The sequence below is a fragment of the Micropterus salmoides genome, unplaced genomic scaffold, assembly GCF_014851395.1.
Source record: "Micropterus salmoides isolate LMB-PRFRI ecotype aquatic unplaced genomic scaffold, ASM1485139v1 Ms_hic_scaffold_19, whole genome shotgun sequence".
Taxonomy (NCBI): Eukaryota; Metazoa; Chordata; class Actinopteri; order Centrarchiformes; family Centrarchidae; genus Micropterus; species Micropterus salmoides.
The window spans coordinates 3,381,266-3,408,805 of record NW_024041039.1 but is presented as its reverse complement, the minus strand read 5'-3'; the positions used below and the strand labels follow the sequence as shown (position 1 = coordinate 3,408,805).

General features: G+C 41.5%; 2 protein-coding genes across 6 annotated transcripts in view; both read left to right on the top strand.

The window, feature by feature from the left end:
- Positions 1-1,359: 1,359 nt before the first annotated feature.
- LOC119910982 (WD repeat-containing protein 89-like) lies at positions 1,360-5,635 on the top strand. 2 transcript variants are annotated; one of them, XM_038729859.1, is made up of 2 exons: positions 1,360-1,548; positions 2,164-5,635. In XM_038729859.1, the coding sequence occupies exon 2, from the start codon at positions 2,179-2,181 to the stop codon at positions 3,337-3,339; it is 1,161 nt and encodes a 386-aa protein (XP_038585787.1). In that variant the 5' UTR covers positions 1,360-1,548; positions 2,164-2,178; the 3' UTR covers positions 3,340-5,635. The 2 variants fall into 2 exon arrangements, with proteins under 2 accessions (XP_038585787.1, XP_038585786.1); XM_038729858.1 differs by having other exon boundaries at positions 1,360-1,552.
- A 5,961-nt stretch (positions 5,636-11,596) lies between these two features.
- Positions 11,597-27,540, top strand: part of ppp2r5eb (protein phosphatase 2, regulatory subunit B', epsilon) — a 62,437-nt gene continuing 46,493 nt past the window's right edge. The window contains exons 1-2 of one of the 4 annotated variants that reach the window (XM_038728341.1): positions 11,597-11,982; positions 22,354-22,514. In XM_038728341.1, coding sequence (XP_038584269.1) covers positions 22,358-22,514 — 157 coding nt within the window. In that variant the 5' untranslated portion in view covers positions 11,597-11,982; positions 22,354-22,357. Of the gene's footprint in view, positions 12,165-22,350; positions 22,515-27,540 lie in introns of all 4 variants that reach the window. The other 3 variants (XM_038728342.1, XM_038728340.1, XM_038728339.1) reach the window with 3 other exon arrangements.

Here is a 27,540-nt window from a genome sequence, read left to right as displayed (position 1 = left end):
ATTACACCACTAGATGCCACTAAAACCTTTAAGTAAGTAAAGTTTATTTAATAAAGAACCTGTCACAGAATAAAGTCACAAAGTGCTTTACAAGAGTAAAATAATAAAGTCACATATATAATAAGAGACAACAATAAAACAAAAGCGATCACGGGAGCTCTGCAGTCGGAGGCAACAATAACTACCCCAGTCTTGTCTGTGTGAAGCTGTAAAAGGCTGTTGGCTGTTTAAGGACTGACTTACCACACATGAACACACTGATTCCACCTCCTCACCTCTTTGGGTTTCCAGGCTCAGACATTATTATTCACTGTCAGCATTAAAAAAAGCAATAAGGACTATTACTGCAATTTTGTGGGTCTCTGCGGCTCATTGAGAATTTACACGTTTAATTATCTTTAACTCCAAAGAAAATAGGACAGTGTGCCTACAACATCAGTGTATGAGTCATAGCTAAGGGACCCATAATGAAGTCTCTTTTCTCTGGTGTCTTCTCTAAACCTGAAACGACAGTAAAAGCCTCCACAGGTCCAGACTGAGGATTTATTCATTTGTTTCTGTGCCACTTCAGATCTGGGTCAGCTTCACTTAGAGAGCTGCTCCCACCTGCTGGACAACTGAGGACTCACACCTGATAATTAAATACACTGAAAGATTTATATTTATTACTAATAAATAATACTAATACTAAAGTTTGGCCCAGATGGCATCAGTTTATTTTATAGTAAAGGATTTTTGCATTTGCTGTTGATGTTAAAAAAAAAAAGGCTTGACTTGTTATGGATTGACTGAGCTATGTTTTTTATTCATCTGATCATAGTGGAGAGTTTTAGTTTCCCATGATGGTGCAAATGCTTTTTTAGATGTTTTTCGTGGTAAAAAAAAATCAATCTGGTTTAAATTCAATATTTGTAATATATATTATACATGTATTTATACTATCAAGACATCTTAAAGAGTTTTAAAATAATTTAAATTCTACTATCCATGTCCCTTGTGTTGACTGTTCAGTTTTCTTTTGATATGTGCCAAATATACTGCACATATATGTATGTAGCTCTACATAGGACATTTAATATAAGAGTATTTGAACATGTAAATCCCTTTACAGTGAAGTAAACAAAATTATTAAAGCAAAAACAGAATAAGATCAACCCAGTGTACAAATGATATGAATTCTCCTTTCATTAGTTTGAACTCAGATAAAAACAAAGTCAGTATTTTTGTAATATACTTTGAAATTCTCATTTAATCGAGGTATTATTATTTTCAAAGTTGAGGAGGATTTCTATTCGCTAAAGCGGAACCATTTATGTATGGGACGTTTCGACCCGGCTGTAAATATTGTGACACAGTGTATGTACTCCATGCGTGTTTTGAGCCGAAGTGGTCTGGTGATATTTTCTGTGCTTTTGCGAGTTTTCTGATCAACATAAATGTTGAAATAGTTTTTAGTGGTTATCGTCCGTTTTGTTGGCGACAGACGCGTCCAAGTAGTCCTACAAAGTTACCGGATGTTTTCCCCTAATTTGTGGAAATTTCTAGCAAGTAGGTAAGGTTGAAAATAACAACACATAACACATGAACAAGATCACATAACGCGCGAGCACAGGGACTGATTTAAATGGTGATTGTGACCCGATTCCTGCTCAAATCTTTCAAAGGCAAAAAAAAGCCCACACCAGACTCCACTGAAAAGATTGTATGTTTTATGTTTATTCGTGTAATGGCAAATATGAATATCACATTTAAAATGACTTTGAACATTTTACAAATTGACATGCTACTATGCCTAATTCGGCACCGGTCACATCCACCAAACGACACTGATAAATTCCTACATTGCATTACATTTTCGGTGGAAGAAGACGGTGGGAATAACGAGCCAAATAGTGGAAATTATAACTTACTTGAATTATCATTAATTATTGTACTGACTTCATGCCGAATTGCAAAATGGTTTCTATTGATTCATAAAACATCAAAAGTTGTCTCCTAATGTGCACAAAACCATGACCAATAAGCAAGGAAACAAAAAAGCTTTAGGATTTTGAATGGAGTCTTGCTGGAGAAGAGTCTTAAGTTGTTTAAATGCAACAAGAAGCTTCTTTGCTTCTGAAATGCAGCTTTAAATTTGTGATATTTTTTCTTCTTCCTGTTTAGTGTAATTATCCCGCCATGGAGGGTTTGGAGGAGAAGCTCAACGGTCTGTCCATCGCTCTGCGGTCTCGCCCGGAGGAACCCACCTACCTGCTGGACCTCACCCTGCAGCCGAGCGGGCTGCTGGCCGTGTCCTGCTCCAACTTCACCGTCCACCTTCACAACAAGGACACTCTGAACCTGCTGGGAGAGTATCGGGGCCACAGAGGGCCGCTCTGTGGGGTTGTTTTCTCCCACACCTCCCCTGACCTCCTCTACTCTGGTTCTGCTGATGGGACAGTCCGGGGGTGGGACGTCCGCCGCCCCGGGTCAGAGGCAGCCCAGCTGTTTAAAAGCGATCCGTCACACGGCTACTGTAGCGTCGACCTGAGCTGCAGCGACTCGCTCCTGTGCGCCGGCACCGAGCAGGTGAACGATGAAGACAGCTTCCTGGTGTTCTGGGACGTCAGGAAACCGGGTGGCGGGCTTCTCGGGGTGTATTCTGAGTCGCACAGTGACGACATCACTCAGGTGCGCTTCCACCCTCGAGACAAAGACCGCCTGGCGTCCAGCTCCACTGACGGCCTTGTTAATGTTTTTGACCTGAGCCGGGGGGCGGAGGAGGACGCGCTGCTGGCCACCTGTAACAGCGACTCGTCTGCCGGCTCGGTGTGCTGGTCTGGAGCAGATTACACCCAGCTGCTGTGCCTCAGCCACGACGAGGGGCTGCACCTGTGGGATCTGGGTCAGCTGGACACAGAGGAGCCTCTTACCGTTTTCAGCACCTCTGACGCTCGCAGCGTGACTCTGCTGGGTGACGGCGGAGGCGTGGATTACCTGGTGGGGGGGCGGTGGCTGGAGGAGGCCCAGAAGCTGCTGGTGGTCGGAGGGAAGAACAGCGGGGATCTCCACCTGATGGAGTGTGACGGCGGGGGGCTTCGTCTGCTGAGGAGCCTCGTGGGCGGCCACGCCTCCACGGTGCGCTGCTTTCTGTGGGACGCAGCGGGGGAGGCTCTGATCACCGGGGGAGAGGACGCTCAGCTGTTACTGTGGAAACCAGGAGGGGAGGAGCTCGCGACGGGGAAAAGGGAGACCATGAAGAGCGAATCAGCTTTGAGACTCAAATCCAGGCCGCATAAAAAGCACGGCTACCAGAGAGAAAAGAAGCAGCAGAGCCGAGAAACTGAATCAAAATACTGACTCATACTGACATTTTACATTCTGAGAGAAATCACATTTCAACTGGAAGTTTCCTCTAAACTGTTCTGTACATAAAGAATATCGTGTGTACACAGCCCCCCAGGAGAGGAAATCCTTCACACCTGGTGTTAACATGTGGTCTGGATTCTTTATTTGAATAGAGACATTTGATCCACTGGCCTTTGCTTTCACACCAGGTGTTAATAAGTCATCATTTTATCTCAGTTCTGCCCACACTGTGATCAGATGTCAATGTGCAAATGAGTTAGGTAGAGCTGCCTTATTGGTGTAGCCTGGTGCATCCCATCGCATCCCGACTGCAGTGGGTTCTCCGTGCATTAACGCCTGCACAGATATCCAGATTCAGACCGAACATTAGTGAACTTGTCTCAATCCTGCACCACAGTTCTAAGCAGGTATGAGGTACGTTGATGCTGGAAAAGTGAAGCTTAAATACACTCAGAGTCAGATTAAACCATTTGAGTTTTGAATGAGCTCATTTTATTTTTTTCAGGCAATGAACACAAATAAAACTACGCAGGGCAGCTCCAGGAAGATCTCAGAAAACAAAACAAAAACTTAACATATTTGGAAAAAGATTTAGTTTTCTCTTTGTGAAATATAAGTGCCAGTGGCAGTTTGACTGACGACCACGTCCTGCGTACTCTCCTGTTGGTACAAATCAGTACGCTACCTGAAGAAACGGGCCACTGTGAATCTAAACGTACTGTACTGCTGAGGTTTCTCTGAGATTTTCATTTTTAAATCAAGATTTTTACCAAATCAAGCGTTAGTTCAGGCAGGTAACAAGTCACGCTCAACTGATAGCTCAGCTGATTCCTCTCTGAGCATTCATTGGCAAATTCCATATAAGGTGCCTTATTTAAGCTGCTGCAGCCTGCCTGCCTGCCGTGGCTGCTTCCTCTGCAAACAGCTCATAAACAGTGTTGGGCAAGTTACTTCCACAATGTAATACATTATAGATTACTAGTTACTGTCATTTGAGAGTAATTAGTAATATTACAATATTGCTGTCTCTGAATTGTAATGCGTTACGCTACTTTTGAGTTACTGAGATTCTGATGTGCTGCATTGGCAGGTTCTAGCGGTGCAGAGTTATGTCCCCGGATCGGATGGGTCTGTCATAAAAATGAACCTTCTGATTAATAGCGGGGAAAGACGCTGTGTGCGTTTACGCGCCCGGTACAGCGGCAGGTCGTTGATTATTTGACTCTCCCGACAGGATCGGTCAGGATGAGCTGACAGCAGCCTCTCTGATCAGGAAAGTAAATCGTTAAAGAAACACACAGCTTATAGAAATCTGTTTTTCGCCTTCTCTCTAACTGCTGTTCAACATCGATCAGCTCCAACTCCAACATGATCCGCTCAGTTTCAGTCACCACTGTTCGTAGCAAACTACACCAACGAAGAAGAAGAAACTCAACACAGTGGAATGTAGAAACCCAGAAACACAGGCACCAATGCACAAGGGTAAATGGGGTCTACGCCGCCGTAGACTCAACGCAAAAGTATGAATTGGCCTTTACTAGTGGAACAGCAAGAAGGACAGCTCGGCATCGGTCCTGCATCTTTTCAGCTCTTTTAGCTCACGCCAGCGAGGAAAAGCCGGTCTGATATTTAATCTCGTCTTACTCTTGGTCGTCACTCTCTCTTTTTCTCTTCCCCGCTTCCTCCGACGTCTTCTTCGGTCTCTTCACAGCCTCTGCTGTGATATCCACACTGAGCTAGCTTCTTCCAAAGAACTTACATTGAACATTATTTACTTTTTGCTTCTTCTTAGAACTGGCTGAAGAGTCGTGTTGCTGTAAAACATTGTGCTGTTGTTGCGACAGGTTTCCTACCTGGGATTTGATGTCACATGCAGCAGTACCAGGCGGCCGGGCCGGAGTGGCAATGACAGAGACGCCGTTCACTCTTGTTACAAGTCAGTGTAGCAGCAAAGTGATTTTGAAGCTGTTTTAAGATAAAATTAGCACATAATGTTGCTTTAAAGCTGATGTGATTCAATCTGCTGGATCTTGTTACTGCATCACATCCTGAAAGTCACCGGAGCCGCAGCGGGATCGTGTGTGACTCAGGAGAAATCCTGACCGTTCACCGAGCTCACGAGAGAGACGTTAAAGATTCTCAGTGTGGTGAATCAGCGACCTCATGGAGTTTTTATTTACTGACGTTTTTACTGACCGCTCTGCAGAGGTGGAAGAAGTACTCAGATCATTTACTGAAGTAAAAGTACAAAATTATTAGAATCAAAATACCAAAAGTAAACTACTCATTATATAGAGTGGCCAATTTCAGAATATTATTTATAACTGGATTATAATTGTTGATGCATTCATGTTGGTGAAGGTGCAGACTTTATCTGCTCGGTAGTTTGTGATTTCCTCCCCTGGGATCAAAGTTTTTGTCTTCATCTAAAGTAAAAGGATAAAGTAGCAGAAATTGGAAATACTCAAGTAAAATACAAGTTATGTAAAATTGTACTTAAGTACAGTACTTGAGTAAACGTATGTCACAGCTTTGCCGAAGCTACCTCCAATTTAAATTACACGTAGATGAAAATGTAAAGTAGTGATATAATATTGTGTACCAGGTGAAGCTTTGACGCCGCCAGAGTTGAGAAGAAGGTCTGTAATTTTAAGTGAGAGTTTTTAGAATGGAGGTTTGGATTATTAAGGCTGCTGAAGTTTATGCAAGTACTCTGGAACAGCCTGCCTGAAGAAATCAGGTCTGCTGAATCAGGGAATTCCATTTATTCCCTTCTTAAAACATCGTTTTATAGAAAATTCTTTCCTGATTTTAGTTGACTATATGTTTCTTTTCTTTGAACTGTATTTTTATTCCTTATTAAAAATCAGTCCTTGTTTTCATCTGTTTCTTGTTTATCTGCTTTAAATTCAAACTTGTTTTTGCATTTTCTGCCGTTGTGAAAGCACTTTGTGACACAGATTTTTGGAAAGCGCTCTGTAAATAAAGATTATTATTATTACTGTACTTAAGTACATCTCTGAGGTATTTTGTTTTTCATATAACTTGAATAGTTTTACGCTACTTTATACTTCACAATATGTCAGAGAGAAATATTGTACTTTTTACTCCGCTAGGTATTTGGCGTCTATAGTTACTAGTTACTTTGCACATTATGATGAATAGGATAATAAGTTTAACCGTCCAACAGTATAGAAAATGTTCATGTATCTCCACCACAGCTTAATTTGTTATTAGATGCATTGTGTTGATGATTCTGTATCTACACTATAATACATTTTAGTAGTATGCCATTAGGTGCAGTGCAAGGAGGGGCTCTTGTGGTGGTGGAGCAGGTCAGTGAGGTTGGAAGGGGCCTGGTTATAGAGGGCTTTGTGTGTGAGGAGGAGGATTTTCTACTGACTGCTTTGGGAAACGGAGGCAGTGAAGATTCGGGAAGGGGGTGGTGTGGTTGAGGAGGCGCTTTTGGAGTTTTGGAGAGTTTTGGATGCATTGAAGTTTGTTTAGGGCTTTGGCAGATGAACCATAGAGGATGCTACTGCAGTAGTCGATTCGGGATGTAATGAAGGGGTGGATCAGGGTTTCGGCAGCAGAGAAGGTGAGTGATGGGCAGAGACGGGCGATGTTTTTGAGGTGGAAGACATCAGTCCTAGTGATATGGTTAAAGTGAAGTTCACAAGTGAGGTTGCTGCCAAAGACGACTCTGAGGTTGCAGATATGCGGGGATGGAGACAGGGTAGAGTTGTTGATGGAGAGTCTGAAGCTGTTGCTGTTCATTGTGAGGGATTTGGGGCCGATGATGAACAAAGTTGGTTTGCATCCAGGTTTGTATATCCTGAGGCAGTTGGTCAGATTATATCCTAAAAGTATCACTTATATACATTATAAAAAAGGCTCAATAGGTTTCAATAAACATATTGAAACCAATTTAGTCCAAAATGAAAATAATCAGTCTCAATAAGTCATTTGTCTTCCAAAACACACTGTAATGCCTGCATGGAACTGACCAAAAACTCAAAAGACCTCTAAGAAATGTTCACTAATATAATACCAATCAAATGCAAAACAATAGTATGTACAATCAGAGGTAAAACTTCACAGTAGTGTGTAGAAAATGATGGGAAGTATAACGTGTGTCCTGTCATCCCTGTTAATCTGGTCAAATCTGTTACCGTAACGTCAGTCTTGTTGCTGTCATTAATTTGATGGAGAAAAAAACCCCCAACTAAACTATATTATATTTTTCCAACGAAGGTCAAAATGAAGGGCAACTGGACTTGGTTGAAGATACTAGAAGACGTTTCGTCCTTCATCTTCAGTTCTGACTGACTGGCAGGGAAACTCAGCTATTTAACCTCAGTGGGGTCGTTGGCCCGGGTCGTCGATACCGCTGGTTCGTTAGTGTTCCTTGTTGCTGTGACGACAGTCGTTACGGTCGTTAAGACTACCTGTGGCCGAGACTGAACGACCATCGTTGGCATCTTCACCTGAGGCCAATAGGTTACGTTTGTTGAGTTTCCTGGGAAGTGATGAAAGGACAGCATTGTAAGTGGGGGATAAGTGGTGGCGTAGACCCCCTCCCCTGTTCAATGACGGCTTCTCCACCCTGGTGTAGATGCTTCCTTGACACCTCTTTCAAACCATCCATCTTCTCTGTCTAAAATGTGCACCTGGTGGTCCTCAAACAAAGCCTGTGGAGACCCTAAATGGACCTTTGTGAAGACAGCCACAAAATCCAAGAAGAACAAAACTACAGGGGAGGAAAAGAAGGTCAAACGCAACAACATTGTGATTCCATACGTGTCTGGAGTATCAGAGAAACTCAGGAGGATTTTTAACAAACATAACATCCCTGTGTTTTTTAAACCCAAGAACACACTAAGACAGATGCTGGTCCACTCCAAAGACCGCACACCCAAACACAAGAAAAGCAATCTAGTGTATGCGGTCCAATGCAGTGAGGAATGCACAGACCTGTATATTGGGGAGACTAAACAACCACTACACAAACGCATGGCTCAACACAGAAGGGCCAACTCCTCAGGTCAAGACTCTGCAGTCTACTTACATCTGAAGGACAGAAGACACTCGTTTGAGGACCACCAGGTGCACATTTAGACAGAGAAGATGGATGGTTTGAAAGAGGTGTCAAGGAAGCATCTACACCAGGGTTGAGAAGCCGTCATTGAACAGGGAGGGGGTCTACGCCACCACTTATCCCCCACTTACAATGCTGTCCTTTCATCACTTCCCAGGAAACTCAACAAACGTAACCTATTGGCCTCAGGTGAAGATACCAACGATGGTCGTTCAGTCTTGGCCACAGGTAGTCTTAACGACTGTAACGACTGTCGTCACAGCAACAAGGAACACTAACGAACCAGCGGTATCGATGACCCGGGATAACGACCCCACTGAGGTTAAATAGCTGAGTTTCCCTGCCAGTCAGTCAGAACTGAAGAAGTCCTTTGGATGAGGGACGAAACGTCTTCCAGTAGCTTCAACCAAGTCCAGTTGCCCTTGATTTTAACCTTCGTTGGATAACTACGACCTGGATGACTGAGAATCTTCATAGATATATATATTTTGGACTTGGCCATTCTTTCGAGATTTCTCTTACATATTTTTTCTTCACAGACGTATTCGCCATCCAAAATTAGGGTCCTCTTGGTCATCTCAAAGAAAAAACAATATTGAAAAAATAATCCAAAATCTGAAAATGATCTCACTGAAAAGAGAGACTAATGTACTGCTCATTTATGTGTTCTATTACATATACACCCGGCACCGCTCCCACCGGCCAATCGCCGTTGTACGTAGAGCTTAACCCTTACTTTTACTTAAGTAAAAGTACAAAAACATTACAATTAAAAAAGCACTCATAATGCAGAATATCCCATTTCAGAATAATATTTATTACAGGATTATAGTTTATTATTACGTTTATTGATGCATTCATGTGTAAACATCACTTTAATGTTGCAGCTGGTACAAGTGGAGCTCATTTTAATGACTCTGTAGACCACAAAACTTCAATTAACAGCCTACTCTCAATTAAACACCCGTCGTAATGGAATTACATGTAAGTAGTTACTCCCCAACTCTACTAATTACTTGCAAATTATGAGGTAGGTACATTTATTTGTCAGAATATAACAGGTTATATAGAGAATCTACTTACTGTATATGATTGTTAAACCACCCAACAGTATATAAAACGTTTAAGTATCTCCACAACAGGCAGCTATAACATTAATATGCTGCTGACATGTTAATGCATCAGTAATGATAAGCCATATGCATATATTATCATGCATCTGAACTCTATGAATGTATTCTAGATACCCAATGTGCAATATTCTCTGCTTCAATACCCTGGCTACTGTCCCAATACTGTTGTTTTTAAGGATTATATCCATTCCACATCAACTCTACCAGTACTCATTATTCCTATTAATATCTAATTCACTACTACTATTTATTATGCCCCTTAATGTTAATACTGTAAATATCTACACTCCTTATATTTATATTGTTTACTTTTCCATGTCAGCTCTACCTGTACTCATTCTTCCTATTAGTATTTAATTCACTACTACTATTTATCATTAAATTTATTTTATTTTGTAAAACAACGTACACATCACACTCCTTCATATTTCATTATATTTTTTACTTACCTGCTTTCTATTATTATTTCTATTCCTCAATATCTGGATACACAAAGTGAGTAATTGTAACACAAAGAACTCTCCTCAGGGGATCAATGAAGTATTTCTGATTCTGGTATTGCCTCCATGGTGAGTATAAAAGTGCATTATAGTAAAATATAATTTTTTCACGCCTGTCTTCACCAAATTACATGTAACTAGTTACTTTGCACATTATGATGATTGTTACAGTATATAAAACGTTTAAGTATCTCCACAACAGGCAGCTATAACATTAATATGCTGCTGACATGTTAATGCATCAGTAATGATAAGCCATATGCATATATTATCATGCATCTGAACTCTATGAATGTATTCTAGATACCCAATGTGCAATATTCTCTGCTTCAATACCCTGGCTACTGTCCCAATACTGTTGTTTTTAAGGATTATATCCATTCCACATCAACTCTACCAGTACTCATTATTCCTATTAATATCTAATTCACTACTACTATTTATTATGCCCCTTAATGTTAATACAGTAAATATCTACACTCCTTATATTTATATTTGTTTACTTTTCCATGTCAGCTCTACCTGTACTCATTCTTCCTATTAGTATTTAATTCACTACTACTATTTATCATTAAATTTATTTTATTTTGTAAAACAACGTACACATCACACTCTACACTCACATATTTCATTATATTTTCTACTTACCTGCTTTCTATTATTATTTCTATTCCTTAATATCTGGATACACAAAATGAGTAATTGTAACACAAAGAACTCTCCTCAGGGATCAATGAAGTATTTCTGATTCTGGTATTGCCTCCATGGTGAGTATAAAAGTGCATTATAGTAAAATATATAATTTTTTCTTAACCAAATTACATGTAACTAGTTACTTTGCACATTATGTTGATTGTTACAGTATATAAAACGTTTAAGTATCTCCACAACAGGCAGCTATAACATTAATATGCTGCTTACATGTTAATGCATCAGTAATTATAATCCATATATATATCATGTAATACTGAGTCCGTATTGCCTCCATGGTGAGTGAAAAAGTGAATTATAGTTTTTCTCTCCAGTCCCCCCCCCCCCCCCCCCATAATGCACGCCCATGAACGTAGCTATATTCATAGTAAACCTACATTTAGTTATGTAACTCTCTTTCCTGTCTAATATCTGGAGATAGATCCACTCTCCCTTCACGCAGCGCTGCTTCGGCGCAGAAGCGGGCTAAATAAATAAAATAAAAAGTACAGTACAAGCTGGCTCAGAGTGAAGTGTGGAGGCGAAGCGCTGGCTGGGCCTCGGACAGGTTTAGCCTCATTCCAGCGCGCTGTGTCCTGGAGACTCCGCGCGCACCGCACACCACAAACCCCGATCTCTTTCCTTGTCCCTTCGCCTCCACCTAACCTGACGGATTCAGAGCCTCATTTCCCTCCGCTGTGATCGACATCGCTTGCCGTCCAATCCAAGCGCCCGGCACCGCTCCCGCCAGCCAATCACCGTCGTACGTGGATCTTAACCCCGTCGAGCACGCTGCGGTGCGCCTCTGTTATGTGTGCCGTGGTCTCAGCCCAGCAGTGTTGACAATAGGGTGACAAGAAACAGCCCCGACTCAGAAACCGAGCTGAGGAAAGCACCAAATTACAAGGGGGTTTGGGGAAGACGAGCAGTTGAATCAGTAACAGGAATGTAATTGCGTGAATATAATCGTTTTATATAGCCGTGTTTTGTTATTCATGGGAGTTTGAGGATTATTCCGTTGGAAGGAAAAAAAAAGGTACTCGTGGGTTTGGCTGTTTCAGGCCAGATTTTCCTGCTGTTCCGCCGCTGCTGCTGCTTGGGGAAGGCTGCGCCGAGCTGGGAGGTAGCCTAACCGGTTAGCCCGTTAGATTGTCCAAAAACATAGGATAACTCCTCGCCGCCGTCTCCGTTGCAAAACCGCAAAAGGATCAAGGTAAAGTACCACGATTGGAGGGGTAACAGCCTCTCGGTCGGCTGCAGCAGCTTGTCGGGCTCGGGTCGGGACTCGGGACGGTGTGTGTGTTCCAGTCTTTGGGCGCTAGCTAACGGTAGCAGCATTAGCACTGCCCCTGTATTTACATCTGGGATGATGGGTGATCGCCCAAGCCCGCCCAGGTAACGTTATTTTATTAGCACAACATGTAAATTTAGATTTCTTTCTATTCCAATGTTTCATGTAAGCTTTCTTGTGTTTCCTTATTTTATTTTTTTTTCTGCAAGGCGCAGCGCAAAAGCTAGCCGAGGCTACATGTTCAACTTGAGCTAACCCGCGGTAGCCGTAGCACTAGTGTTAGCTCGCTCGCTAGCAACCTAAAAATGCCATTTTTTTTATATAAAGCTGCACAGCTGTGATAAAAGGTTAGATTGCCTAAATGTTAATGCTATTTAAGGGTTTATTTGTACTAGTAGGAGACCACTAACTAACAGTGTGCGTTAAACACTTTGTAACGGTTAATCGGGAAGCTATCGTTGCTAGCTAGCTAGCTAACGTTAGTGAGGTTATCGCGCTGTCAAGTTTGAATATTATGCTGCTGCCAGGCCCAACATGGCCAAGCTAACGCTCCCAAAACTGCTTGATTGTTTTGACCTTATGCTGTGGATCGCCTACTTTGCTGCTCTTGCTGATAATCGTAAATAACATCAAATTACTCTGTAAATGGATATAATCTTTATGATGTTGTTTGCCTTAGGCAGAGGCTCTAAGTGACTGATCTTTCCAGGCTGATGTCAGTGGAAAGCAGTAGGTTTGCTTGAAAGTAAAATGCTGATGTTTTAATCCTCTTGGGTTGAAAAATAAAAAGCCCCAGAGAATCTGGTCTGAGACAGGTTCAAGCTTTTCCTGTGAAGTGAAGCCAACTGTGAAATGTTTCGTGATAATGCGATATGAACTTTGACTGGCTTTTGCACTAAGATACTGTGTCTGACAAACTCCTGACTCTAAATATACCACCCGGCCGTCTGTCATGTTTTCTTGTACCATCGTTTCAATATCTGTGGAGTGTGTGTGTGTAGGGATGTCACAGTACCAGAAATTTAGTACTGATACCAGTAAAATTCCACGATTCTTGATGCCACGGTTAAAAACAAAACAATAAACCTCATTTGCTTCAACTTACACTCCTTTCTCTCTACATTACAAAGAACAACTGACAGCTGTGAAAGTTGGGAGAGGATCTCCAGGACAGATCAGATGTGATTTGATGTCTAAAGATGAGCAGACTATTGCAAGTACAGCTTTGCACTGTGCATATTTAATTATTAAATTCAGACTAACAGGAGTGAAATGTTTAAGGGTGGTCACTATCTATATTGGCAGTTGTCCAGGATTTTTATATTTTAAAAACAAAAAAGTAATTGATGATTAAAATTGATGTTATTGAACTTTTAAGATGGTCCCTAACTCCGCTATAGTGACCGGCACATTTGACAGACAGTCCTTGGCTTTGCAAACTGCATCGTCATCTTTGGTGATATTCAGGTGATCAAAACTGTGAAACGTTCAACCTTGATTACCTCTAACTGGGCAAAAATCGAGGCTTTGACACAGCTAATTGAAAGTAACATCTGCTACATCCTGCTAACTTCACCTTGGTTTCCATACTCTTTCTGCAGCTGCACTTGTCGCTATCTTCCATGTGTTGGATCTCCGGTACCTTCTGTACCTGGCAAAACGGGTACTGACATGTATTCAGAATTTTGGTATCGACTTGGTATCTGTTCTCGTGACATCCCTAAATGTGTGAATACAACCAGCCAGACAGAGAGATCATCACCCCTAATGACTCTGTACGTGGATGATGAGAGGTAGACACATGGTGATGAGTGAGACACGCAGAAAGATAAAGATAAGGGGTGATTAAATGTACTCATTATACAGGAACAAGCTTCTTCTGTCTACTCAGACTTTTACTTTCCACCTGACCTCTGCCCTGCCAGTCATGTGTCTCAGCAGCATGCCAGAGGCCAGGTGTGGCGTTACGCATTACATGTGATGGTATTTGCAGTGCCATTGTGTGTGTTTTTATAAAGGCGTACTCTTTAATCTTGGCACTGTCACACAGGCTCATCTTCAAGGTTTCTGAATGTCACGTCACGTCGAGGGCAAGTCCAGCCGTGGCTGAGATAGCTTACCATCCAAAGTCTCCTGTCTTTATGACACTGATGTTGTTACTGCCTCCTCCTTATCAGCTGTGTGTGTGTGTGTGTGTGTGTGTGTGTGTGTGTGTGTGTGTATTGAAAGTTACTGAGTTCATTAGTTCTTGACTGTGTGAGCAGCGTAATTATGCCGTGTCTGAATCACACCAATTAGACGTGGCGTCAGATTGCAGCATTCAGTCAATAATGGCAACAGGAGACTTTTAGAAGAAGTGACTTGTAGAAAGATGTGAAATGCTAGATCAGGGATTCATGCTGATATAATTAGTGCTGAGACCACTTATCTATTTATCGGTAAATCCAGGAAATTGATGTGTAAACAGAATCTTTGTTATGCATAAATAATCGTTTGAAACTTTATTGGTTCTGGCTTCTGGACTTGGTAACAGCTGCACAGATGAAAGTTTTAACTTGTACCTAACCTGATTTTTAAGGATAATTTATTTTAGTTTTCTCTGTTTGTTGTGCAAACATCTGTGTAAACACAGATATTAAATATAAAGTGGACTGATCCAAAACAATTATATCTGATTGTTGCAGTTTTGATAATTTATAGGAAAAATTAAATAAACTCTCTAGTTCCAGCTTGTCAGATGTTAATATTTGCTGGTTTTCTTAATAGAAAACAGAATATTTTTTTTGGCTTTTGGACTGCTGGTCGTACAAAACAAGACATGAAGACATCACCTTGGGCTTTCAAAAACTGTAAGAGGCATTTTTCTCTATTTTCTGACACATTATAGACCAAGAGATGCATTGATTCATTAAGAAACTTATTGGCTGATAAATTGATATTTGCAGCCATAGTTTAAGGACATTTCTTTTAGTTTCTTGTATGTAGTCTCCTTTTGTCTACTTAGTGTTTTACTGTTTCAGTTTTTATTGTATGTCTTTTGGACCGGGTGTGTGTCCTTTTAATAAAAGCTTGATTGATTAGTCATCAAACATTTTTTTATAACAAACAGGCGGACAAAACTATCTGGTTCCAGCTTGTCAGATTTTAATATTTGCTGGTTTTCTTAGTGTTATTATAGAAACTGAATATTTTTTGGCTTCTGAAAATGAGGGCTCTGGCAACTTGTAATAAGTGTGTCTTAATATTTGCTGATATTTTATAGTCCGTTCACCCTCTGCAATTTTCAAAATTTTTGTGTTTAAATTGAAGACCTTTCTTCAAAAATAAAAAGCCAGTTTTTATGTTCCTCTGTTCCTTTTTATCTGTAACATAGTCTGTAGAGTAATTAGTGTTAAAATAATCTTTGTTGCTGACCTGTCCAGAGTTTCAGCAGTTTTTGGCTTTAATATTATTTGAAGAACGTATCTTTAATTTCTTGTGTTTAGTCATGAATGATGCTTTCTAGCTTGGCTCTGCAAAGACACTTAATATATTTTTGGTTGGACAAAACAAGACATTTAAAGCGGTCACTGATAGTGCTGAAGGAGTGAGTAAATTAATTGTTAGTTGCATTTCGGGATCATTTGCATTACGAGTCATCAAAGTTATTCAGTAGTAGATAATATTATCCATCATGATGAGACTGTATGTTGGCATAAATGTCGTGCTGGAGTTTAAATATTTGTCTTTCTCAACTAATAGGCTGCGTTTTGCAATCTGCTGACTTGATTTAGTCGCTCTAGTAGAACGCAGGAGTTGAACGCCTCTACCTGCTTGTTGACTTGAGATGGAAGCATTGCAGTGAAGGAATATTCATACCCAAAAGTTGAGTCAAACATCTTGCTTGAATTCAAACTTGGGACCACAGGCGAGATCCTAGCGCTTCCCTCCTGCCAGCCTCCCTTTTATATTCTCTCTGTGCATTTTGTTCTCTCACTTCAGCTCCTCTCGCTCTGCCTTGCCGTTGCCTATTTGTTGCCTTCCTGTTGAGCAGCAGCTCCCTCCCTCCCTCCCTCCCTCCCTCCTCTTCCTCCCTTTCTGCTGCTCTCCCCGTTGTTCGCCGAGCCCCCTCCTCTCTCCTTCCTCCTTGTTCTTTAATCCCACCCTCCCCGAGCCTGTTTCGATGTCATCTGGCCGCTTATGTAAGAAGCATGGGAGGGGAACGGCTGTGTCGCTTGGGTGCCATACGCCTGATCAGCCGCCGTAGTCTTGTTTCTCCCCTCGTGTGTTGTGGTGGCGCTGGAGTGCTTTCGCCATTAGCCGGCTACTCGGCGAGCGAGCTAGACAGTGTGGGACTGATGGTTGTACACGGGGATTCCAGTGCCCCTTTGCACAGGTAAGAGGAGCAGCTGGAAAACCCTGTTTGTGCAGTTTTAAGGTTGAGGGGGACGGATTGTGGTTCCTCCACTGGTGAGGGTCACCAAGTGGCGAAGGCATGAAAGCATTGACAGCTCCCACCGTTGCTGTTGGCGATGTAAAAACTATTAGTTGATTAATGCATTGTTTATTGAGATGTACAACGTCACAGATGCATCCTAAAAATGCAGCAGACAAGCGTTTGTTTGATCAGAGCTGAATGAAGCCGACTGGCTGTTTTTAAATAATCCTTACAGGGATTGAAGGTTGTGTTAAGATGCTGTGTGTGTGTGTGTGTGTGTGTGTGTGTGCATAGTTCAAATAAAGTCAGGTTTATTTCTGTAGCCCAAAAAGGCATTACGTCTCCAGACCTTCAGCTAACAATTCATTTCCTTATTGATTTAATTTGCTGATAATTTTCCTGTTAAATCAACTAATTGCTTTGTCTATGAAATGTCAAAATGTGTCCCAAGATATCCAGTTTACAATTTTATATATAACTGAGAGAAGCAGCAGATATCCACACTGAAGAAGCGATAACCGAGAGTGGAGTAAAACGGATCATTGATTGCTAAAATAGTTGCTGATTATTTATCTGTGCATCAGATAATCACTTAACCAACAAATTGTTTCACCTCTAGTCACACCCTCTATTCTTAAACCCTCGTTCAGATGAGGAAAATCTCCTCCCCAAAAAACACCCTCAGTGTCTGTGAGGTAAACTTTTTATTTTATTTTTATTTTTTTGTAGGATATTGGATGACAGCTGCTTCTCCTCTTCATCTTCACAACTACAGGAATTGTAGATTTCACCGTTTTACAGAAATAAAACCTGATTGTCACAAAGGCGTCAAAGAGTGTGTACGTCAGAGCTGTTCCGCTATAAGCCATTAGCCGGAGATAATCTCCGAGCGAAGGTGATTTTCAGAGGCTCTGCCCTGCTTTGTCTGGTCTTTGCTGAGGCTTAGCAGCACACAGGGAACAGGTGTCGATTCCCCCTTTTATTTATGCTTCCACTGATTCTTGCAACGAGGCTGAGACGATGCTGGGACTCGCCGTGTATGACATTTGAATAGTTCTGTGCCGAAACTTTGAAAAGCAAAACAGTCGTCTAGAAATGGAAATTCTTTCCTTCAGGTGCTGCACAGTCTCCCATCATGCCTTGTATTCAGCCAGCGTTTTATGTTTACCGCCGAACACACAGCAGGACTTTTCAGATTAATGGCGAGATACCTGCCAGATTGGCTGGTGGAGGGGGTTAAAGTAGCAGCCAATGACGAGACAGATCAGCTGGAGGTATTTTCCCACCCTGCTGACTAAACTGATGCCCAACAGAAGGCGTTCATGCAGACGGATCATTAACAGCTGTGTTGTTATGAAATAGAAGGCAGTGAGCTGTGTTGACAGACGACTCTCTGCATCTGTATGTAATTGGTTTTGTCGTGTGAATCTGTCTGCAGGGTTTAGTAGTATATTAAAATAGTACCCCCTGAGCTCTAGTACATTTGTGTAGTTATGACTTAAGGCTTTAACCAACGATTATTTTCATTATCAATCAATCTGTCAGTTAGTGTTTGCTCTGGTCAGTTAATTGTACAGCGTTTCCCACAGGACTTTGGTGGGTGGACCTTGGACCCCCCCCCCCCCCCCCCCAGGTTAGAAGAAGATTTTGTACATTTAAAAGTCAAATGTATTAATCTGGAGCACTTTGAGAGCAAAATTAAGAAGCTACATATATGAAGAACTAACTGCATTCTTGTCAACAATTATTTTCCTTAAGTAAACAATTTTTATCATAAACACATTGTATAGGTATAAACGGTGACACATTCATTTAATGATTTTCCAACAACCCCAAATAAAAAGATAAGTATAAGTAATTTCCCTAATATTTTAGTGTTTATTTGTTTTGCTTTTAATGGACAGATCATAGATCAGGGAAGTTGACAATTATACAACACAATGTTATATAATGAAAACATGTAACATATATTATACTTCCTGTGAATATAATCCAATTAATCTTATTTCCATACTGTATTTACGTTGTGTTAACACTTTATTTTGAAAACCGGCCGTTCACCAAGTCCGACGCATGATAAATTAAACTGTGTGTGGCTCGTATCTAGTACAATTCAGCCTTTATAGCCGAAGTCTTCTTAATTAATGGGAAACACTGTTGTATCCCACAGTCATGTGTTTTAAATGGTTGTCTTCTCCAAATAAAGGGTCCACTATCCCAAGATAATTATTGACAATGATCTCTTATGAGAAGCTGAATCCAGCTCATGTTTTTTGCTTGCCAATTTGTGACTTAATTTTCTGTCAATCGACCTATCAATTAACATACTGATTGTTTAATCACTACATGCTAGACTGCCTTGCATAAAATAAAAAGCTCCTAGACTTGCATCACAAGACTAAATTAAGTGTTTAGTTTAATATTAGGCTTATTGAGTTTTGTGAAAATGACTGGCTGTATTTAAGTAAGGCGGTTGCTTAAAACAGTCATCTGGTAACTGCATTGATAACGAGAAGAGATGCGCCAGAATCACATCATATGTTTGTGTCGCAGCAATTAATCAGCAGCACGTTGCAGTGTCTTGGGGGGGGCTTGTTGTAAGTTAGGAAAGTAGGGCACGTAGCGCTTTTCGCTAACAAATTTCCTGGGGGAAACCCTGAGCGCTGTCCACACCTGGGCCTGGAAGATAATAGAACAAGGGTTTGGCCACGTCGGGGAAGTTGGGAACAATCTTCTTCTGTTAGTCTCTTGTCAAGAATCATGTTTAGAAAAGGCAAGCTGATGTAAACAAGCCTATTTAGTTGCTCTGCTTATTAATTACAGTTGTCAGTTTTGATTATCATCTTCCTCTATTTGAACATATATTCATCACCACCCTAACGCCACCTCTCGAACCACAGATGGACGCGATGCTGCGCTCATTAATCACTTTTAAAACAGCAGCACACTGTATATGATGATGGACAATCAGCTGTGCAGCCTCACATAGTTTGTAAAAGGCTTTTCTCTGTCCACAACCTCAGGCAGCAGGCTGACGAGTGTGTTTGTACTGAAGGCTGAGTTTGTCCTCTCCCCTCCTCCTCTGTCCGCTGTTATAAACGAGGCCTGGTGGACACACAGTACGACTGCCTGTGTGACTTTGACAGAGCATTAGAGATGAGCCTGCAGCGTATCATTCACGTCTTATTACGTAACGGTTTCTTGCTAGAGCTCTTAAATTAATTTCTCCTTCAGACTTTCATGTCACCCGGCTGGGTTAGTGAGGACTGATCGGGGTCTTTGTCGTCTCCTGACATCAGTGTCTCCAGCTATTGTTGCTCATGTGGAAGTCGGGACAAGTGAACGACACAGCGAGTAAGAACATAATTAGATTGACACTTAAATTACTTAACTCTAATTGAAGCTTCAGTCCAGTGATCAATTCCATTATAATTAGAGTTTGATGGATTTTGAAGGTTGATATTGACACCAGTATTTTAAGTCATTTATCTCAATCTCAACTGGATTTATTTCCATTAAATTTGGCGCAGACGTTCATGGTGCTACGAAGATTAATCTTAATGACTTTGATGATCTCTCTGACTTTTTATCTTGTGCCATCAACAGCACAAAGTTCATGTCATGGGACCTTTTTAAAGAAACTACTGAATTCCCTTCACCATGGTTCAATTCCCACCATGACAAAGGGCACCTGACCAAGACATTTAACCCCCTAATTCCTCGGCGTGCAACCGTTGCCATATATAGCAACTGTATGTCTTTTTGGATCAATACATCAGCTGAATGAGAAATAATTTATTATAAGTTCGCACAACTTCCATTGGGTCTTTATAAAACATATTGCCAAAATGACAACAGAAAGAAAGGTACTTTTACAGTCCTCAAAATATTAGGATGAATCCAGTAAATAGAAGATCAAACACTCTGGAGTAATGAGTTTTACAAACAAAAGGGTTTGATATCAAAATCCTCATTGATACGATTGGGAATCTGTGTATAACCTTCAGTCTATCTCTACTTTGAGGTCAGACATAACATGCCGACATGTTGACATTGTAAATGTGACACTAATATGCGACATGTTCTGGTGCTGACATGCTAGCAAGTATTTAAATTCAAACCTCTGCACATAGTCTTGCTTACTGCTGGTTTGTTGCATATTTACATTTACATGTACATTTATTCATTTAGCTGACGCTTTTATCCAAAGGACCAACAACACGTAACACGTTGGGGGGGAAAACACACACACATAGCCATGCAGGTAATCAATGAAAAACCCCAGAACAGCTACCAAATCAAGAATGAACCTCAGTTAAATTAAACGTTTGCAGGCTAAAATGCTAATCGTCACATCAGCATGTTAACATCTAATCATCTAAGTGAGTATGATGGCCTTGGACGTTGTGTCTCATCTAATCTGCAGGATCAGATGGGTTCCTCGTCCCCTCTGACAGCCGAAATAAATCTTCACTTTCACTTTTGCAAGCTTTTCCCCGTGGGTGTGGTTCAGAGGTTCAGTTTGCAGCGAGACGTGTGACTTCTGCTGCGGCTTGTTTTTGTTGTCGGCGTCTGAGCAGCCAGTTTGTTAGATGTTTTTTAGACGTAATCAGCAGCAAACACACAGCAGTGGACGTTTCCTCAGCTTCCTCCCACTGTGGCGGCGCATCACGGCCACAGAACCAGCTCCGTTGTTGTGGGTAGACACTGCTGTTTGGTGTTTGTGTGTTTGTGTTTGAGTGTAAGTGGTCTGTTGGCAGGTACTATAACCAGCTAAGGCCTAAATAGTGTCCCATGCTGGGAAAATGAGGCTGTCTGCAGCGGCTGCACAGGTTTGTTGTGAGACTAATAAAATGCTGGAGCAAGGCGGACTGAAGCCGAGCTAAAGGACTCAGTGGGGATGTTTTTTCCTTTTCTCCTTTGCTTTCATGAGCTCCCAACCAGGAACAAACTTTGTAGCTGTGGAGCTGCGTGAAAATGGCTAAACATGTCACTTTGGTGCATTTTTAGCCCCAGATAGTTCAAAATTTAATAAGACAACATGAAAGAAATAGTGAAATGTCTAAATGAGCCAGTAAATTCTAAAATAAAATAATTATTTATTGAAAGTGATTGGCTGAAAGCGAGGGAGGTGGTGAAGACACCACTTAGCAGGAAAAGTTAAAGGATAATTTTGGCATTTTTAAACCATATTTTGGTGTTGAAATGACTAGTAGGTACAAAAAGTTTTGGAATCCAGGCAGTAGATGGCTCCCGGTGAAACCCTTTGTTTTCAACTTGCTCTGAAATCTTGTGAGAGGCGAATTTTTGCAGGAAGACGCTGGTTGAAATGAGGGAGCGGAGTTTGTTGTGTACGTTGAGGAGCTGCTTGCAAGACTTTATTTTCCAACACCGCAAACTCCTGTTTCCACTGTCGTCTTCCTGCAACAGTTCGCCTCTCACGAGATTTCAGAGCGAGACTTAAGGAATATGTTGCAGCCCCTGCTGTCGGTTCAGCTGCAGGGGCTTTTGTACCTACGAGTTTTGATTAAGGTTACACAATGTATTGGTTCATTTACAGATTCTATTTATTCCTGATGTCTTATTTATTTAACACTGAACTCTTTCATACAATGACGGGGTCATACAGGTGATGAAACTTCTAATAGGGATAAAGTTCAATGGATAAAAGGAAGTTATAGGCATTGAATATTATATCCATCTCCATTTAAACACATCTTTAATTTGAAAACTGTGTTATTTCTGTAGGACTGTTAATATAGAGTGGTTAATCATTATTCCCTTGGTAAACTGAGATCGCTCTAAGCTTACATCTGATGTGATTGTGTTAACCGCTCACCCCCACCCCCTCCCCGCTTGTGTGTTTCTCCCAGCAGGGCTATGTCCTCGGCAGCCACCACGTCTCCATCTGTGGACAAAGTGGATGGATTTTCACGGAAGTCTGTCAGGAAGGCCAAGCAGAAGCGGTCGCAGAGTTCGTCCCAGTTCCGCTCTCAGGGCAAACCCATAGAGCTCACGCCCTTGCCACTGCTTAAGGGTAAGTGTGTGTGTGCGAGTGTGAATAGTGGGGTTTATGGTGTGATAACGCTGCCAAACACTCGCATTAAATAATTGCTGAAATGAACTTACAGCTATGTTTCTGCTAAAGTAATCAACATCAGTTTATTATGAACAGATCACAGATAAGACGGGGGTTTCACACATTAAGCTAGTCGGTGAAAGTCTTGCTTCATTAGGCGCAACTTACTCTGCTATTGATCAGTTTCAACACAGTTTGAACTTGTGACTTCTCCATTTAGGATTGAAGTCAGTCACTTTCTGCAAAACTAACACATAATAGGTTATTAATTTGAATGCAAGCCTTGTAGCCTCCTCTTAAACTACGTCTTTTACTTCACGGTGCCTCACTTGAGTTAAGAGCTAAAGATACTGTAAAGCACATACATTTTACAAAGTCAGTACACCATTTTTCTCCTTTTGTCTTCATTAAATAGAACAGCAATTGGCCAGTTTACTTATATGGCAACAGGGCATGCAACATATCAGAAAGCATTTCAAATCAAATGTGACAGCCCTGCTGTTAAATGGTTTGTTTGCTCCAGCAAGTTATAGCAAGCTGAGTAAAGAAACTGAAATTATAGATGGCAGAAAGCAAAGCTCAATGACCAGTCACTGTAGTTACACTCGGAAATAGATTTTAGGAGCAGAAATATGTACTTTACTGACTAAAACAGGAGCGTATCTGTTCAGTCGGATGTGTTGAAAAACACAGCTGAAACGCCTGCTGTGTAGACCAGCCTTTACAAAACAGCAACTTTAAGCAGTTAGCTGAGCTGAAATTTATCCCTGAACAACCACATTGAATATGCAGTTCCAAAATCCTAATTATTTAATCATCTGGAACGACAGAAAATGAAATGAATTAACCTCCTTTAAGGACTTGGTGGTGAATGTTTACGGGCGCCCTGGTGGTCTTAGGGGTTTAAGGTGCTGACCATGTGGTTGTGGTGTCCCAGGTTTGAGTGTGACCGCTGACCTTTTTTGTTGCACGTTAAATTTCCTGCGTATTACTGCATTATTTTACACACACTTCCATGAAATTCAGTCATGTTTGTTGTCTTTAAAGGTCAAAGCTTTTTCAAACATTTGTATACATTGACCAATCAGAGGCTTGACGTCTAGATGAGTCAATAAACATCTGTAGGGATGCACCGAATGTTCGGCCACCGAAATTAATCGGCCGAAAATAGCAAAAAATCACTTTCGGTGTTCGACCTAATATGTCAAAAGACCGAATACATTTTACCAAACAATTACATTGACCTGTCAGCAGAGTGGAGGCATTTTAAAGTGTCTGAGAAAGACGCAAATATGGCCGTTTGCAGATGCCGTTCTGCTGAATTGACTCCCAGCACATCCACTCCATCTGTGGCTGACTTCTTAGAAAAGAACCGCTTTGGGTGTTTCTGTCACTCGTCTGTGAGAAGGCGATTAAGCTAGCCACACCTACATTTGGAGTGCACACGTATTCAAGCCTTTATGGTAAATCCAGTGAAGCGGCCCAGAGCGAGCTGACAGGCAGGTTAGAGACTTTATCCTGTCAGTTTGTCTCTTTACAAAGACAAGTGCTGCAGTATGAGAGTCCTGCCTGAAGAGAGGCTGTGAAGTCTTCATGTTACGCCGGACGAGAACCACATACAACATTATTTATCAAACTGGGTCGGACTGGATGAATTTAGCGCGAGGAGGAAACACATGTGTCAACGTCTGGTTTTCAAAATAAGGCGTCTATACAGGATGGAAATAAGATTAATTGGATTATATTCACAGAAAGTATAAAACATATTACATGTGTTCATTAAAAGTAAATGGACTCGTGTAATTTACTTTACCGGACCCTCTGGGGCCTCAGACCCCCCCCACCGTAATCTCTCTCCAAATCCTGTGGGAAACACTGAGGAAAAAGCACATTTTGACTATTTAGTTTATGCCATGGTAAAAAAAAAAAAAAGAAGCAAAATAAATGGATAAAAAATGTCAAAGTACTTCATCGGGTTTCAGTATTCGGCAATTTTTGTCATTATATTTGGTTTCGGGTTCGGCCAAGAATTTTCCTTTCCGTGCATCCCTTAACATTTGTGATGTCAAGATTCTGCAGTGAGTTTTCGACATTAGCTTCACCTTCACCCCAGCTTGTCTTTTAATATTTAAACCACGCTCTGAGCGCCTGTTTGTCTGCTGTCTGCCTCCCGAGCTCTTCTCTGCTCAGAGATGCCTTCATGAAATTCAGAGCCCAGAAATGATTGTGAAACCGGTGCTGCTAAACCTGAGCCAGTTATTTTCCTGCCCAGCTTTTTCCAGAGTCTAGCTCTGTCTGGGTGTTACTGTTGTTGTTTCCATGCTCCTTTGTGTTCCCGTGTTTGTGTGTTAGCTACGTGCCCAGACAGGTAGATCATCAGTGCTGCTGCCTGTCAGTGACGTAGAGAAAGTATGTCTTCGATATCCTGTTAACGTCTGGGGAAGGCTGGTTCATTTCACACACATCATGTTCATATAGAGCCTCTATGATAAGGTACATGTGTGTTTCATGTGAAATAGGTAAAAAAAAAAAAACACAAACCACGCTTGTTTTGTTCTATTCTCTTTTATCTTGTTTATCCTCACATGACCCTTGGATTCATCTTGCAACCCCTTTGGGGGTCCTGACCTCCACGTTGGGAACCACTGATCCAGATGTAGATACAATTAAACAGATTTTTTTTTATCTTAAGATGCATGTTGTGCAGGAACAGGAAGTGGCGGCGGCCAACTGACATGATGCAATATCGTCTCTGACTTGTAAATACACGAGCAACATGTCACATAGCAGGTCAAAGTGAATTTGTTGATGCGTGGTGTGCAGTTGGGCGTAGTACTACACAGTGAAACGCCGCATCACGTTTCTCTTGTGTAAATACAGCGGTGGTGTGTTGTGGTGGTGACGGCAGGAATGCAGCCACACAGAAACCAGACTGAACCGTCACAGTTGGACTGAAAACCACCTGCTGGTTCCTGCTGAGCCTCCGCCCTGCCGCATCACAGAGGGCGGAGCTTACGTTCAGGACAGGAAGGGACCCCTGAGCTCTCGTCACTCATTGACTGCTCACTACTCCCTGTGTAGAGTACTATGTGAGTGAATGAGGAGCTGAACAAGTGCCTACAGAGACTGATTAAAAGCCTCAGGCTAATGTTGCCTACAGGTTTTTACAGTACAGCAGGATCAGCCTACTTACTGCTTTGAAATGTGTTTAATATTTTTTATTTGCGCCCAGTTCGTTTCACACACCCTGACGCAGCCGTTAAAATAAATATGTGAGGCTGAATATTAAGAGAGTTTGGTAGGGATATTGAAATACTAAATTTTAATATGAACGTAGGCTATCTATTTTAGGTTAGTAAAGCTTTCTTAGGCCTACTACAGAGACTGTAGTCATGTTCCTCCCCGCCTTTTGTGATGTGGTCGCAAAAGGCGGGACGGTGAGTTTTCAGTAGCCTAAATGTTGAGATTCAGTCTTTCAGCCCAGCCACTATTTGAGCACATTTTATGGCATGAATGGAGTTTTCGTTTAATTGCTTTATGAAGTTAATTTAGAAAAATGTTTTAAATGAGGGGGAACGACCCGAGACTTGAATGTGGAAACGCCGACACACAGCCGAGCTGAAAGAATAAGGCTGAGGATATTTTCATAGATACAGCTCATAAAAATCAACGTAATATAATAGACTAAGCCTGACTGTGATTTTCTGTCTCCCTGCATGTGTCAGCTGCAGACGTGCTACTGTCGTATTTCTGTAGTGTTACAGTTTAATCCTCGTTCATAAAATATGACTCTCTGCTGACGGTGGACTTGTTCATGTCTGTGATTGGTCATCTGCTGCTAACACCGCCTCTTTTATGTGAACGCGCTCCCGGCTGGATTGGGAAACCCTGGGTTGATTTACCGAGTTGATAAGTAGCTTCGTGGCACCGCTTATCATGATTGTTAGGGTTTGTTAAGCCAGATAACGAAAACATATCCTGGGTATGTTGAACTCGCTTCGTGGTACAGGCCCCTGCTCTGCCTCACTCTGTGCACACACAAATGTTTGATTACTACTTCCTATTTCATAACCATAACCTTTTTAATAACAAAGCATTTCATTTTAAAGTTCAATAAATGCATGATGTTTGCCAAGTTGATTAAAAATTGTGTTAATAATCGTGATTTCAATTATGACAATATAATTGTGATTATGAATTTTGCCATAATCGAGCAGCCCTATGTTAAATAATTTTCTGTACTTATTACAGTATTGTTTGTACAGTAGGTTACAGTGTACTTGTGAACTTGTGTAAAGCAACAGACAGAATTTCCTTTAAGTTTCTTTCATGGTCTCTTTTAGTTTGTCTTTTATGGCTGTTCTGTATTTATCTGCGGCACACGGTCGGTCTTTCTCAGTACCCCCTTGCTTCAGTTTCACACGTTCACTTCACATTCACACAGCTCCACACATTTCTCACCTCCCCAGCACAGTCGCAATGTGCTGCTCCCGACGGCCGAGCCGCTCCACAGGAGCTCTGCTTTTACACGGCACAGTCGCTTCAGGAGGCGCTTTGCTTACAACAGAGTCTGGCTGTCCTGAATTAGAAACGCAGTCGGACACGTCACCGATAACAGATTTCATTGCTAGGTGATATCCCCTTTCTGCTGCTTCTGTACTGTATTTTGTTCCTGCAGGGACACATACTGTACATTACAGAAGCAAAACACAGTGCTGATAATCATGTTTTTAAATCGTGGCTTCAGTGATGTGTAGCTCTGTTTGAGAGCGCCGCCAAGCCTCCGTGTGGACAGGCAGCGTGGCTGTTGGTGGAGGGTCTGTGCAGAAAAGATAGGAACTGTGCTTCCCCTAGATTCATATGAGTGCACTACTAAAATTCACACAATCATTACTATCAATGGGCTACTAATGATTTTCACTTGCACAGTAACACGTTTGGCTAACTCCCTCTGCTCATTCTTCAAAGCACAACTAACCAAATG

Excerpts from the sequence above, each read along its gene's own strand:
- LOC119910982 (XM_038729859.1), top strand. The coding sequence starts at position 2,179 with ATGGAGGGTTTGGAGGAGAAGCTCAACGGTCTGTCCATCGCTCTGCGG.